Genomic DNA, 15,227 nt, shown 5'->3' on the forward strand with positions numbered 1-15,227 from the left:
GGGTGGGAGGTGGGTGGGTTCTACAGAGACCCTTTTTGTATTATGTTTATCTAGAACCCACTGATGGGGTTCTACTGCAAACCTTATTATAATCCAAGAATCGACTTGACAACCCAGGCAGGGGATTCTACAGAGAACCTTTGTATATTCCAACCCACCTACGGGTTTCTAGTGAGAACCCTTTTATATCATGGAACTAAAAACTTCTTTGGATATAAAGGGTTCTTATCTGAGCCCTTTCTTCAAATATATGATTCTTCAGAAGCAAATGGTTCTTGGTAGAACCTCAGCCCTTCAGGAAAAACCTTTTTGGAACCTTTATTTCTGAGTGCACAGGTGCTTTTGCTGCTTCTCCATCACTGTGGGCGTGCTGACTGCCATCTCCTGTAGATAATCCACTGTTTATAGACAAGTACCTTACACAACCCTCACTTCAAAGAACTCGGAGAACAGTGTACAGAACTCTAATTGTGTCAGTTACCGCTGTGATTCATTCCTCATGTAACACCGGTGAACAAACACTTCAGTCTCCTGGATGTTCTCGAAGACCGGAGCACCTCCAGGTACAATCCTGGGCAAACAACCCCAGCTAAAACACCAACTCCTTCAAGTGCAGCGTGATGCACCTGAGCCGAGCAGAGGGCGCAGCGGCACATTGAGACACAAGTCAACAGTAACAGTAAATGATGATGTTACTTCGGCTTGGCAGCGGCGGCTCCGAGGAGGGGGCTGGTGGCTTTGTTGTAGAAAGCGGCGCGGTGGTAATAGGCTTGGGATGTTGACGGGAAATTAGTTTTGGGAGCTCAGGAGGAAGGAGAGGAGTGGAGAAGTGGCAGATAGCTCAGTGCCAGTGTGTTCCTACAGCACGCACACACACATACACACTCAATACCAACCTCCATCACGTCGCCTGTTTGTATATTCATCCACCGCCGTCCGCTGGGTTCTGAACCCCTTTTACCATCATGTTACATCTTCTCCAATCACACTCCACCTGTCAGTTCTCTCTATTGTAATCTAAATTTTTAATACTTATTTGTTTAGAAATGTTCTCCCGCTCACGATTAGGACAACGCTCTTCATTTGTTTTGGAAATAAATGAAATTACAGTAAAAATATATTTATTTGATAAATTGAAGCTGAACAACAACAACAACAACAACAACAACAACAACAACAGTGGATACTGAATCCTGACAGCAGCAGCTGCTCTGATTCAAATGAGGTAAAACCTGCTGACTGGAGGCTTTTCAGCTGAAACGCTGCAGCAAACCCGCCTGATTGGACAATTTTCAGTAATTCTGCAGGATCTGCTGGGACATGTTTTTTCTGGAGCCCAAAGCCTTACATGCAGAGTTTTCTGATGACACTAATTTAACATACTTTAATTAAAGTCATGCTATTTTTCAGGCAAAGTCAAATTTAAGCAGCGTCTTGATTAAATATCTTGTGATTAAACAGTAAAAAAAAAATAATAAAAAAAATTAACTTTTCCTTTCCTCATCCAGAAGGAACAGGCATCATCTAACAATGATATTTGGTCAATATTTTCCAGTACCAGTACCATTTCAACTGATGATCAATTTAGTCACTTTAATCATTACTGTCTCCTTTTTTATCTAGTCATTTATTTATTTATTTGTCTTGTTAAGTTTAGTTGTCTCATTACATCTATCACTGTTATTTTCAGTATTTCATTTTTTTGTTATTGTTTATCAGAGCTCTACAGTGCTGAGTATTATGTTTATAAAAGTTGAAAAATGTCTACACATTAAGTCATAAAAAAGTTTTAAGTCAGTACTTAAGTAAAAAGAGAGAGAGGTTGGTATGACATACAGAGATGAATTTAATCTATATTAAATTCATATATGTGCTCTGTGCCAGAAAACAGCCTTGTCCCAGACAAGAATTGACAACTTAAATCAATTTAGAAATGTGCTACAAGTCTTCAAAATCTAAAACTAACAATACCTCCTCGTATAACATAGGTGTAAAAAAAATGTACTATTATAATTATCTCTGTTTTAAAATCATTTTTGGATGATTTTTATGTTGGCCCTTTAAAGTTGTGTCCCAGATTTGTGTCAACTCTGTGTCTGAATCATAACATGTCAACTTCATTGCCCTTCTGAACAAGAATTATGATTTTAAAATGTGTATTTTGATAACCATTAAGAGAATCTTTTAGCAGATAAATTATTCTCTGTTTCCTGCCCAAGGACTACAGATGAAAATTAGCTAATAGCTAACTTTTGCACCCCTGTTAAATAAATAAAAATAAATGAAAAATAAATTAATAAAATTCTCAGTAACTTTAAAAAATAAAATGGCTTCCCACTACGGCTTGGCTGTGAAATGAAAAAATAAGAGTTAGGCACATTACAAGGTTTAATGACCAAGAGTTTGATGTTTTAAAATTTATTTTCCAGCATAACTTTTCCAGAGTAAAAAACAAAACCCGCTCAAAATATGGTTTTGTCCCAATTCTCAAGAATGAGTGATTAACATTCACTTTGGGTTAATTAATTGTCTAAGTAATAAAAAATAATGTCTAGAATAATCAGTAAAGTTGTTGATAGATTAAGTGACTCACTGAAAAAGTTAGTTGCAGACTTAATACCCAGCGCCCCCAGTAGACGGCACAGTTTACACCTGATGAGTTTCAGTAATTCTGCTGGATCTGCTGGGATGTTTTCTTGAGCCTGAAGCCTTAAAAGTAGAGTTTTTTGATAATGCTAATTTTATAGAATTAAATTAAATTCATGCTATTTTTCAGGCAAAGTCAAATTTGAGCAAAGTTTTGATTAAATACCTTGTGATTAAACAGTGAAAAGTTAACTTCTCCCTCCCTTATCCCCTCTTCTGTCCCCTCTCTTCATGTTTTTTTCTCCGGTTCATTTTTCTCCCTCCTTCCTCCCCCTCCTCATCTCATCATCTCTATTCCAGTTTGCCACCATCGAGACCATCGTGACCTCTGTGTCGGACGAATTCCCCAAATACCTGAGGAAACACAAGCCGGTCTTCACCCTCGTCTGCTGTGTCTGCTTCTTCATCCTGGGATTTCCCATGATCACAGAGGTACGACACGGACACAGAAAACACACGTCTATGAACACACTGACACCACACAGCGGGGACACTCGGCCATTCTCCCCGCGCCCTTGCGACTCTTTCTTTGAATAAGCCGACAGATTCCTGCATGCAAAGTGAAGTCATGGCCTTCAGAGGACAGGCTCAGCGAGTGGAACAAGAGAGGCTGAGTCTTATTAAAATCCCTCCCGACAGCTTCAGAGGGCAAAATCCAGCCTAAAGTTAGATTCATACATTTCACTTCTTATGATCCGATACAAGTCAGTGTGAAAGTTAAGTCAAAGGTGGAAAAATCTGAGGGTAGATGGGTGTCACTGTAAGACAAAGCCTTATTTTTGTGATATTTTGTTTGTGACAGAGTGGGATGTACATGCTGCAGCTGGTGGACACGTTCGCGGCCTCCTACTCTTTGGTCATCATTGCTATCTTCGAGCTGGTGGGGATTTCTTACCTCTACGGTGAGTACGGCTGATCCTGTTTTATCTCCTGACCTTTGTACAACAAGACTGAAAGTCCACCACAGGCTGTAATGTGATGCTGTAGGTACCCCTCAAGTTTAGTTCTGCACATGCAGGGCTTCACACTCAAGTCAATACTAAATATGCAACACCCAGGGAGACGTTCAAAATAAAGGCACAAAAACTACTCGGATTGGTTTAGGTAATAAAACTACTTTGGGTGGGTTTAAAACCACTTTGGCAAAATGTTATATGGAAATAAATCATGCTTATTCATTTATTTATTTTTTTACATTTTAACTTTCATTTATCATTGTTGTATGTCTATGAAAAAGTTGAGACAACTCCAGTTTTCAAGGCAATATAGTGCAATAGATTTTTGAGGTTTGAGCCCAATTTCAAATTTTGAAAACATTTTGCCAACTACTGATCGTATGTTGAGAAGATTTACTTTTCTTCTTCAGATAAACTTAAATTTTAATATTTTCAATTAATACCATTTAATTTCCAGGCACCAAAATAATGGCAAATCAGGGTCACAGTACTATTTTACAGTAAGTATATCAAGCCAAATTTTGAAATACAGTTTCTAAAACTCAAAAGATTCAAGTTTATCTAAAGAAGAATTGATAATTATCTCAACTAAAGATTTTTTTTTCTTTTTTTGGCCAAAAATGTCCCTCATTGTAAAGGTTGCAGACCCCTGGTTTAGGAAAAGATCATGGTTTGGGTTACAATAAGTATGTTAGTTATGTAAATTAACGTACCTAATGTAAGTTAACATAAGATAAGTTAATGTCACACAACAGACTGTAACACAACTCAGCATTTTAAAAAGAAGTCAGGGTTTACTTTTGGTGTCGCACAGGACATGAATCCCAGTCTTATATTTGCACCGACCAAGCTGCCATATTTGACACATTTAGACAGAGAACTGGCTGGTCCATCATTTCAGCAAGTGACAGGTTTAACCACTGGAGGTCAGTAAAGACAAGATAGTCTGGGGGTGTGACGTAACTCTTTACTGAGGAGCATGAACGTGCTCAGTAAATTTAATCGTAGTCTATCTTTTAGTTTATGAGATGTATCATGTGGAAATATCAAATTCAATATTATTATCCCTAAACAAATTTGGATGCAGCCAAGCTAAAACACATACAGTTAATGACAGAAATGCAGTGTCAAATACATGAAATTAATGCAAAATGTCAAATGCAGACGAATATTCAAAAATGGGCATTTATAAATACAGAATTTCCAGTCTAGGTTCAGGCTACAGAAAACACAGATGGCTTCAGTAAATTGCATAATGTGTACAAATGGAAATGTTGGCTCGATGGTGAGTCATCAGGACTATTAGGAATAATCCTCTGGGTCTCAGTAATATCTGCGTAAATGCAGCAATTTGCTTTCAAGATTCTGCCATGAACCAAAATCTTGGACAAAGCCAGAAAAATCATTCGGACATATACTTCCGAGACCATATTTACACTAAGTTGATGGTAATCTGGTAGTTTTTGTCAACATATATCTTGTTGAGGACCAATTTTTTTGAATATACTGACTGACCTAGACTCTGTTGCTGGAAGGTACAAAAAAAAACCCTTATATATTGTTCCTTTTAGTCTTTTCTTTGAGTTAGACTCCAAAATCACTGGATCCTGCACCTCCCATTTGCAGCTCGATATCTTTTGTTAGACCCTTGAGTCCTGGTAAATTAGCCTGGGAACCAGACAGATCTGCAAGCTCGTGTTTCATTTGCTCCTGCAGACACGCCTGGCCACCCTCTCATTCAGAGAGATTTCCACCCCTCCTGGCTCTTGTCGGGCCAATCACAACTGTTGTTTTTATTTTTATTTTAATGGAGAGGGCTTGATATAATGACTGACAGAAGAGCGTCACGGTCCAGATTTGAAAAGTGCAGCGCGCCGGGCTAACAAAGTGCCGATATAACAAATTCAAATTAGGCAGTAATTATTTTACTGTATTGCCTGTTTCTCGCCTCCGGTGTTTTCAGAAACACATTTTAGTGACTGTTTAGCTGTGATTTGAGAAAGTTTGCAACCAGGGTGCCTTTTTTTAAGATTAAAAATGGACTGCCCCAACTTGCATGCGTTGTTCAGCACTACATCACATGCTTCACTGCTGTAACTGGGTCTAGGTCTATCCAATTGTATCCAGAGGCATTTTGTCCTGCGTCTGTTGTTAACACTCCTTAGAAATCGAGGTTCCAGGCTGACACAGAATGTTAGCATGGTGACATGCAGAAGCCATGTGCCTACAACTGAGGGGGATGAAGGAGAGCGTCTCTCTGCCAAAGTGTGTCCTTGAAAAAAATGTAAGGGGTGTAAGGGGCTGAATTCTTTTGTTGTAAAAATGGTAGAATCCAGTTCTTTAATTTGAATATCAGCTTATTAAATAAGCTGCAGCTTCAATACAAAGACTTTGAAACACAGGTTTTTAGAGCCTGACCAATACTGGATCTTTGCGACCGATGTCAACACTGATAATGAGGAGTAAAAAAAATCTGCTGTAGTGGCCAATATTCTTTATTTATGTATAAAAAATCCAAAATGATGTCAGGGCATTGAACAGTAAACTTTAATTGGTGTTGCTGATCATTTCAAATAACTATGAATACAAAAAATCGCTGGCTCTACTGGTTTTAGTATCTTAAAGGGACAGTTCACCCTAAAATCAAATATACTTATTTTCCTTCTTACCTGCAGTGTTTTTTTTTTTTTTTTATCCATCTAGACTTTCCATATGTGAGATGTGAGGCTTTGGAGATATTGGCTGTCTGCCTTCTTTTGTATATAATGGAACTAGACGGCACAGATAGCACCACATCACACCAAAACAATCTAGATGTATACATGGCACTGCAGATAACAGGAGGAGCATGTGTTTCTTATTTTTGGGTGAACTGTCCCTTTAACTTTGCCTGTGTCTATAAGGTGCTGTTCATCCAGAGGTCCTTCATGTCAGACAGTAACTCTCACCTCACTTTCTCTGCTTTGTGCAAAACATTATTCCAGCCGTGACCACTAGGTGTCTCTGTTGTAATGTATAAGTCTCACACACACACACACACACACACACACACACACACACACACACACACACACACACACACAGGCAGGCAGGGAGCTCAGGTGTGTGTCGGCAGGCTGTTACCAAGGAGCAAAGCAAACGGTTCTCCTCTGGTTTGTCAGAGCATCAGTACAGGTGACATATTGAAATGATTGTGCGACTCTGCCTCTTCATGTCACTCACTGTTATCCGTCAATAAAGGAGAGGAATGAAGCCATCTGCTCCCTCGCTTCGTCTCAGGGACCACTGAAACCGATACTCTCTCTTTCTCACACACACACACACACACTCACACACACTCACACACACTCACACCCACACATAAGGATGGATTGAATTTGCTGGTCCTTTTTTTTTTTTTTTTTACGTACCTTATTAAACCCAGGTCACTCTCTGTGTCTGCCTCTTTCCAACTTTCTCCCATTTCTCTTCTTTTATTTTATTTCTCTTCTTTCTTCTTATTTTTTCCTCTCTGCAGGTCTGCAGAGGTTCTGTGAGGACATTGAAATGATGATTGGTTTCCAGCCAAACCAATTCTGGAGAATCTGCTGGGCCTTTGTGACTCCGACCATTCTGACGGTATATTTGTTTTTGCTCATCTCATTCTCCTTCACACTCTCTCACACGGACGCACACACACACACACACACACACACACACACACACACACACACACACACACACACACTGACATGTGCAGCTTAAAATGTTTCCATTTCCGCTGCTGCCTTTCAAGTTCATTGATTTGCAGTTGGAAGGAACTGGGAAGAAATTGCTCTTGTTACATTGAAATCGAAAATTATTTCTTCCTTCTAATTCCTGTCATGTCACCAAGTCTCAAGTTGTTTGTGTTTTTTCAAACAGTGCACTCTTAGAAATAAAGATCCTAGCTAGAACCATAAAGGTTCTTCGGATTGTCCCCATAGGAGACCCTTTTTGGGTACCGGTAGAACCTTCCACTTGGAACCCTTTCAGGGGGTTCTACTGAGAACTTAACATAAAGGGTTATACTTGGAACCATGTGTGAAAGGTTTCACCCAGAATCCTTTCGAGATATAGTAACGGTTCTATCCAGAACCCTCTCCCTCTCTCTTTCCACCTTTACCTTTTTATATTCCAAAGGTTTTATTAAGCACACACTCAGGGGGTTCTACAGAGAACCCTTTTGCATTCAAACGGTTTTTTATCTAGAAAAAACCAAAGGGGTTCTACTGGGAAGCTTTTTATATTTCACGAGTTTTAACTTGAACACACCCACGTTGTTCTACCGAGAACCTTTTTATATAGCAAGGGTTTTAACTAAAACCTACCAGGGGGTTTTTATGGAGAACCTTATATTCCAAGGGTTTCATCTAGAACCCAACAAGAGGGGTGCTACTGAGAACCTTTTAAGATTCAATGGTTTTTTTTTTTATCTAGAACAAACCAAAGGGGTTCTACTGAGACCCTTTTTATATTTCAATGCTTTTATCTAGAACATACCAAGTGGGATCTACTGAGAAACCTTTTGCATTATGGTACAAAGAACCTTAGATGAACCCTTGCCGAAAGAGTTCTTCAAGGATTGCTCAAATCCTTGAAGAAAGAACCTTTGACAAGCCCCCTCTTCAAAACAGGGTTCTTCCAAAGCGAATGGTTCTGTGTACAACCTAAGCCCTTCAGGAGGAACCCTTTTGGAACCCTTATTTCTAAGAGTGTAACTACCACCTAGAGTTACATCAGTTCAGCTGCTGCAAACACACATATACATTTATTTCCAGAGCTGTTTTACTTCCTGTAAAATGGTCCCCTATTTGTCATATGCTGTGCAGCAGAAGCTCTAAATTCAAATGCACAGTGTTTACCAGCGTGTCAGTGTTGGACTCTGGCCAGCATTAATGTTAGTAATTGTAATGGAAACCACTGTAGCTCCGAAGCAGAGGTGACGATGACAAATGGAGCAGCCGTCGGGCCGGCTGGTCATCCTGCTGCTCTCTAGGGAGATCACAATTCCTCTGGGAGCTCGTTGATGCACAACCCCAGGCTAATCTATTTCTGTCTGACTTTTTTTTTTGTTTGTTTCCCCCTTTTTTTGTCTTATTCTAATCTTTCTCAGCCAACTTTGCTCTAGATAGGAGGTGCAATTTTTTCAACCCTGTCTACTGCTCATGTAGTAAAAAGGAAGATCTCATTTTCACTGTCATTCATCCTCTCCTTTATATAGAACAGTGGACAGAGCTTTGGCTATTGAAGTGGACAAGAATCTATAATTCCCAGAATAGAGCTGGACGCCAGACTGAAGAAAAATCAAGATCCTTAACGTGTTGCATAAAATATACTGATACAAAGAGGTTGGAGATCATCAACTGTTGCATTTAAAGCAAATAACCCGGTGAGAACTTTCCCTTCAAAAGCACATTTAACCACCAGTGAAAAGACATTCAGAATAGATTCAAAAGTGAAAGTTTTTTCACACATTATTTTAGATGTTGATTCTCTCATCATTTCACTGCGATTTGCAACAGTGACATCCTCTTTGTACTCTACAAAATTTCTCAGTTGAAAGCCAGATTCTTTCTTTTTTTTTACCAGTTGCCTGGATGAAAACCCAATATTTAATCCACTCATCCAGCACATCACGCTGTTCATTTAAGCTACTTTAGCTACTTATATTATCTATATAAGTACTTGGACACATACGTTAAACTAAAACATGAAGCGATATTTCTTTATTTTTAGAATTAAGAATTTTTCCAAGCCTGTGTAGTTTGTTTTCATGCAGTTTTATTTGAAACATTACTGCAGGGGGTGTGTAGAGGCCCAGGAGAGAACGATATATTGAGCGAAACAAAGCTGTATGATTTTTGTAGGGGAAGTAAACAAAGTATTGATTGCTGATGGTATCTTGCTGACCTTCATTTCACCAAAATTCAACTTGAATCAATTCAATCAATTCAACTTGTAATTGTAATAATGATAATAATAATAATATTTGCCAGAAAAAGTTCCAATATCTTTTCTTTTTCAACCTACAACTGAACAAATTATCAAAATAATTAAACAATTTGTCACATGTTAATGTTTTGCCTGCACTTTAGGTGGTTGGAAAGAGGGTGATAAGAAGTCTCATACAATCAGACTGAAAATCAGCCACTTTTCAACAAGAAATCAACACTGAAATCCCAGCCAGTGCTCACTGGGAATAACTAAATCAAATGTGTCTGCTTAATAATCAAAGAAAAAGTCTCTTACTCACAAAATGCCCATGAAATCAAGAGAAACCAAATTCAAATTCAGAGTTATTATAAGAAAATCAAACATCCCTTAGTTAATAATCCACTCCAGATGATCATCAGTCTTTCAATTCAGGAGATGAGGTGTGTGTGTGTGTGTGTGTGGAAAGAGTTTGTGTGTGTGTGTTTGAGAGGAGGTTTTAATATCCAGGATGGGTAGAGGATGAGGGGTAGTGCACGTTAACCTGAGATAGATTTGTCCAACAAGGATAAAGAAGTCCATTTCTGTGTCTGAGCAGGTCAAAGAGGGAGTAGAACCAGCTTCGTCCAAACTCGCTCATTTCCAGCAGCAGCTTTTTATCCAGAAAAATTCCAAAGATCCAGGCGGTTTCTTGGAACAACAACTGTTATAGGTTTATATACATATGTATATACATTTTTTTTAAGAAAGGATGTCCAGAAACTGGATTATATTTCCATCGATCTTCTCTTTTTCCTACTTCCACTTCTCCATGCTGCCTTTGTTTGTTTTGTTCTTTTGTTTTTTAAAGATTATTTTTGGGGCTTTTTATCCTTTATTGACGAGGACAGCTCAAGATAGAGAGTGGAAGAAGACGCACAGAAAATGGCCACAGGCTGGAATTGAACCCATGTCTGCTGCTCATGTTGCCTTTGTTAGGTTTTTTGCCCCTACTTCAGCTTTTTGGTATGTCTGATCTATCTTCTCTCCCTTCTTCCTTTCCTGTCCAGGTGGAAAAGAGCTATTCTATACATTTTTCCCCGTGTGCTACACTATAGGCTCCACATGCGGTTCAGTCAATAGACCTTTTTCTACAGCAGCCATATTGATATGAAAGAGCAGGGTAAACACAGGTGTTACCAATGATTCTAAATAAGGTCCTGTTCTATTTAGTGTAGCAGAGCCTCTCTGTGAGCTAACATGCACAACAGCAGCCCCCGGACTCCGTTTGACCTTGTCTGACTTACCGGATGCACGCAGCAGGAAGTCCTGGATTGGTCACTTGCGTCAAGCAGCATCGCAGTGTCTGCTATCTGCGTTCCCAGGAAAGAAGTACAACCACCTAGCTGCAACCTACATGCTGAAAATGGCAAATTGGCACCTGGGATGATAATTCATACTGTGATGTAGTCAGCACCTCTGTTTACCCTGCTGTTTCGTGTCAAAGTGGCTGCTGCTTAAAAGGTCTGCTGGAAAGAAATCCTGTTTGGTGCAGAAAAGTGCTCAACAGTTGAGCAACGTCAGGCTACAGCAATCTAAAGACACAAGTTTGGGTCATTATTTTAAAGATTTTCAGTTGTCATTCAGACTTGTGGCCAATGAGCAGCGTCACTGAAGGCTGAAGTGACTTGGGAAGACACGGTGGCAGCAGTTAAGGCATCTCATTCAACTTCTTTGTTTCACTGGTGTGTGCAGGGCATCCTGGGACTGAGCCTGTACCAGTGGAAGGTGATGACGTACGAGGACTACACCTACCCCACCTGGTCCATGGTTCTGGGCTGGCTCATGGTCATCTGCTCTGTCATCTGGATCCCCATCATGTTCGTCATTAAGATGCACCTCGCTCCCGGCACCGTGATCGAGGTAATGATTGAGACAAAGCCGTGACGAGACACTGTCACGTATGTTTTGTTATTGTCTGCACGGCGCACGCACACACACACTGTTTCCAATGCACGCACACTGTTGGAGAAATCAATAGTCTCATCCTTTGCTCATTAGCAGGGAGAGGCGGACTGCTGGCTGAGTATTAATTTGGACATTTTTCTGGGGAGTCCGGCGGGTCCCTTTTAAATACTCAGATTAATGGATGATGATGATCGTGGCTCTCTCTCCTAACATCTCTGTTCCCTCAGCAGCTCTGACAGCAGGCTCAATCACAGATCATCCTCCAACTTTACACTTTAATTTCTATTTTTTGCATGTCCGTAAATAAATAAATGCATAATCACCACAGTTTTCTCTCATGTATCAGGGTCCTATTATGTTGCACTGCTGTAAAGTAACAGAAAATAACAAGAAGCACAAACAGGAAGCGTCTCAGCAGTAAATTAAATAAAAGCAGGCATACCAGTAAGACCAAAATGTCATGTATATAATAGTACCCATGATGAAAATGCTGCAAACCCACAGTTTGACATTAATTATACTGGAAGAGTGGTGCATTTACAATATACAGTACCTTGGTATATAAGTGCTTAAATGTGCCTTTCATTCACCCACACACATTCTATGAGTGTGTGCATGTGCCTGTGTTTAGGGGAATGAGATGCACATTGTAAAGGGCTCTGGATAAAAGTGCTCTGCAAATGCAGTCCAAATGCAAATGCATGCTCCTGTTTTCATCCACTTCCACTTCATTTCTGATAGTGTCTACACAATATCTTTTATTGCTTAAACTTCCCCTTTGCTTCTTCTTTCTTCAGTTCGGATGACTGTTAGCGGTAATATCAAATAAGACACTGTGGTAAACAGAAACACACGCCGCCAAAAATTCTACACATAAAGGCAGTAACAAGAAAGCTATAGTCTGCCAAGGAAGCTAAAATAGAGGGAAGGGACATAACATCACCATAGAACATTCTATAATACAGACGTTAATGTCAGTTTTAATTTAGCTTATGGGGGATGCAAGGTCAATCAGGCTATTTGGAGACCAACAGCAAATAAGTGAACGTGCACATTTGGAAAAAATAGTTAGTGCTGTTCTCTTAAGTGTGTTCTTGAATTTTTTAGAGGAATTTCTTCATCAAAGGTAATACAACATAGATATGATGGGTTTTAATGTGCAAATAGCATAATTGACATTGCATCTCCCTTAAGCTTTGCTAGAGTTCAACAGTGAAGTTCAGGAAATCAAAATCCCATTCATATCCTGAATATAAGCTTTAGATTATTAGTCATAATGTTGTTGCCATCCAAAGTAGACTGACCACAAGATATGAGACTGAAAAGATGTTATCTGTTCCTATAGAAGCCACAAGTCCATTGGATATCAACCTTGTACTACACTAGCCACAACCCTAAAGTGTAAGAAGGATGTCTCTGATTGGTGGAGCTCACTGCTACCATGGAAATGTTTACTGTACCTGCAAAGCAGTACTTCTGCAAGCAGGCTGGCTAGCTAGGTAACTAGCTAGGTAACTAACATAAGCTAACATGAGCCATACTAAAAGAGCAAAAAAGATCAAAAAGAAAACAGAAAAAAGGCAAAGGTACAAGAGGATACTGTTTCCTCTTAAGTGTAACATTTCTCGCCATTATATTGTGTTTATATGGTTAATATGTTGTAGTTTGTGTTGTGTGTGTGTGTATATAGATTATATTCACTGTGGCATCACAACATTATTAGTACAATTCATGTTCACTACTTAACTAGCCAGCTTGCTAACAGAACTACCTGTTTTCAGGGGAATGTTTGTTGGTGATGTGCTGACCCTTTTGTCTTTTTTTCTTTGTTTTCCTGGCTGCTGTTAAAGAAAACAGTTTACCCACATTAAGTCTGTTTTGGCTCTATCTTTTATGTTATATGCTAGACACGTCTATGTTGAAAAGAAAACCAAATTTTGAAGGCAGTTAAAAGATCTTGGTAGCTAATCTACATATTTCGTTGGAGAGCTAGTTAGCTAGTATTTGGCTTTTTTTAGCAAAGCACTAACTAACTAGTTTGCTGATCTACATTAATCCTTAGCTAGCTAGTCACATCTGAGATTCCTGGTATATTTTCTATCTTGTCAGGGGTCCTTGGCTGAGAATGAACTGAGAACATTGGACTTAAGATGTGACAATGTGACAATCATCTTTAAAGTTTTTCTTTTCAGCATAGCCTAGCACATATCATATCTCTGCAGGAAACAGGAAAGGAGAAAATTGATAGAGGTTGCACTGTGTACAAAGTTTGCTAAACTGTCACTGGAGCACAGAGCAAAAAGGGGCGGGACTTAGGAGAGTTTCATCCTGTTCCCCATCTCCAACTACAGATATGGATTGTTTGCAGGCTATCTACTCTGTCTGTACAAACCCCTTCTATGTTGCCTCTCCTCTGCCTGCAGCGTCTGAAGCTGGTCTGCACCCCTCAACCCGACTGGGGACCTTTCCTGATGAAGCACCGTGGGGAACGTTACAAGAACATGATCGACCCTCTGGGAACCAACTCCCTGGGCCTCAAACTGCCCCCCAAGGACTTCCAGCTCGGCTCCTACCAGTAGCAGCCACACCGGCAGCGCTGCACCCATCACCTCCAGCCCCTGCAGGGGGCACCGGGAGGGGGTGCGACCTCCACCTCTTCTTCTCTTTCCTCCTCTCTATCGTTCTCCTGTTTCTCCCTCTTTGCTTCCTGTCTTCCTTGCCGACAGACAGGCTCCCTTTCCTCTTCCCTCTCTTCTTCCTCACCACTTCCTCTCTTCTGCCAGGGAGGAGTGGCTGCGCAGGTGGAGTCTACTCCTCCACTGCTGCTTCGTACTCGGTAAATGGGCTATCATTGCCTCCCACACATGACCACTGATTACTCCAGAACCCTTCCCAGGGATCTTTATTCCAAGAGAAAAATTGTGTCATAAAATGACACAGCTCAGACTGCACTTGCAATATTAGACTCACCGTAGCTGCTCCCTATGGAGTCGTGTGTGTGTGCGTGTGTGTGTGTGTGTGTGTGTGTGTGTGTGTGCGTGCGCGTGTACGTGTGTTTGTGTGGGCGTGTGCCATCATATTTGTGTGTAGAGATAATGAATCATCTTGGTGCAAGCAGACTCACGAAAACAAAAAGAAAATTGAGCGACAGAGAAACAACAGTTCAACGAGCTCGACGGGGATCTGTGTTTTTGTTCCATCTGTGTACAAAAATTCCATCGGCAATACAAATAATATCAACTGCCTCGGGAAAAAAAAAGAAAAATAAACACAGTATGCACTGGTATCACATTTTGTTCCTATCCAGCAGTATATATGTATATTCACCCTAGCTACTGCTCAGCCGCTTTTGCTTTGTCAAAAATAGATTACAAGATTTGCAATTTGTGCCTCCTATGTCCCGGTAGAGTAGAGAATGCATCCTGATTACCACTTTCAGTAGATACACTTTGGCCTGGATGACTCCGCAGTCAAATAGAAGCTTGGGTCTATTTTTCTCTCTGAATCCAGGGGCCTATTTGTGATACCCTCTCTCTTTGTCTATTTATTAAGTCGTATTCCTGTTCTCCTCTATTGTATTACCCTAGAATGTAAACGTAGGAAAACACTAGAGTAGTCAATCTTTCCTTTTAGTAGGTGAAAAAGTGGCCATTTAACCCTTTTAAGTCCCGAAATCCTGACCTGATAGTCAATCTGTGCATATCTTAGATGGTGCATTTATCCCTG

At 40.1% G+C, this 15,227-nt stretch overlaps 1 protein-coding gene across 2 annotated transcripts in view; it reads left to right on the plus strand.

Annotated features, from left to right (window-relative positions):
• The window catches only part of slc6a5 (solute carrier family 6 member 5), a 31,618-nt gene extending 17,419 nt beyond the window's left edge, over positions 1 to 14,199 (plus strand). For both annotated transcript variants that reach the window (XM_084731870.1, XM_084731788.1), the window contains 5 exons: positions 2,947 to 3,078; positions 3,449 to 3,548; positions 7,120 to 7,220; positions 11,289 to 11,456; positions 13,925 to 14,199. In XM_084731870.1, the coding sequence (XP_084587996.1) occupies positions 2,947 to 3,078; positions 3,449 to 3,548; positions 7,120 to 7,220; positions 11,289 to 11,456; positions 13,925 to 14,080 (657 nt within the window). In that variant the 3' untranslated portion in view covers positions 14,081 to 14,199. The remainder of the gene's footprint in view (positions 1 to 2,946; positions 3,079 to 3,448; positions 3,549 to 7,119; positions 7,221 to 11,288; positions 11,457 to 13,924) is intronic.
• The last annotated feature ends 1,028 nt before the right edge of the window (positions 14,200 to 15,227 follow it).

The sequence above is a fragment of the Lutjanus erythropterus genome, chromosome 1, assembly GCF_056507025.1.
Source record: "Lutjanus erythropterus isolate fLutEry1 chromosome 1, fLutEry1.hap2, whole genome shotgun sequence".
Lineage (NCBI taxonomy): Eukaryota > Metazoa > Chordata > Actinopteri > Lutjaniformes > Lutjanidae > Lutjanus > Lutjanus erythropterus.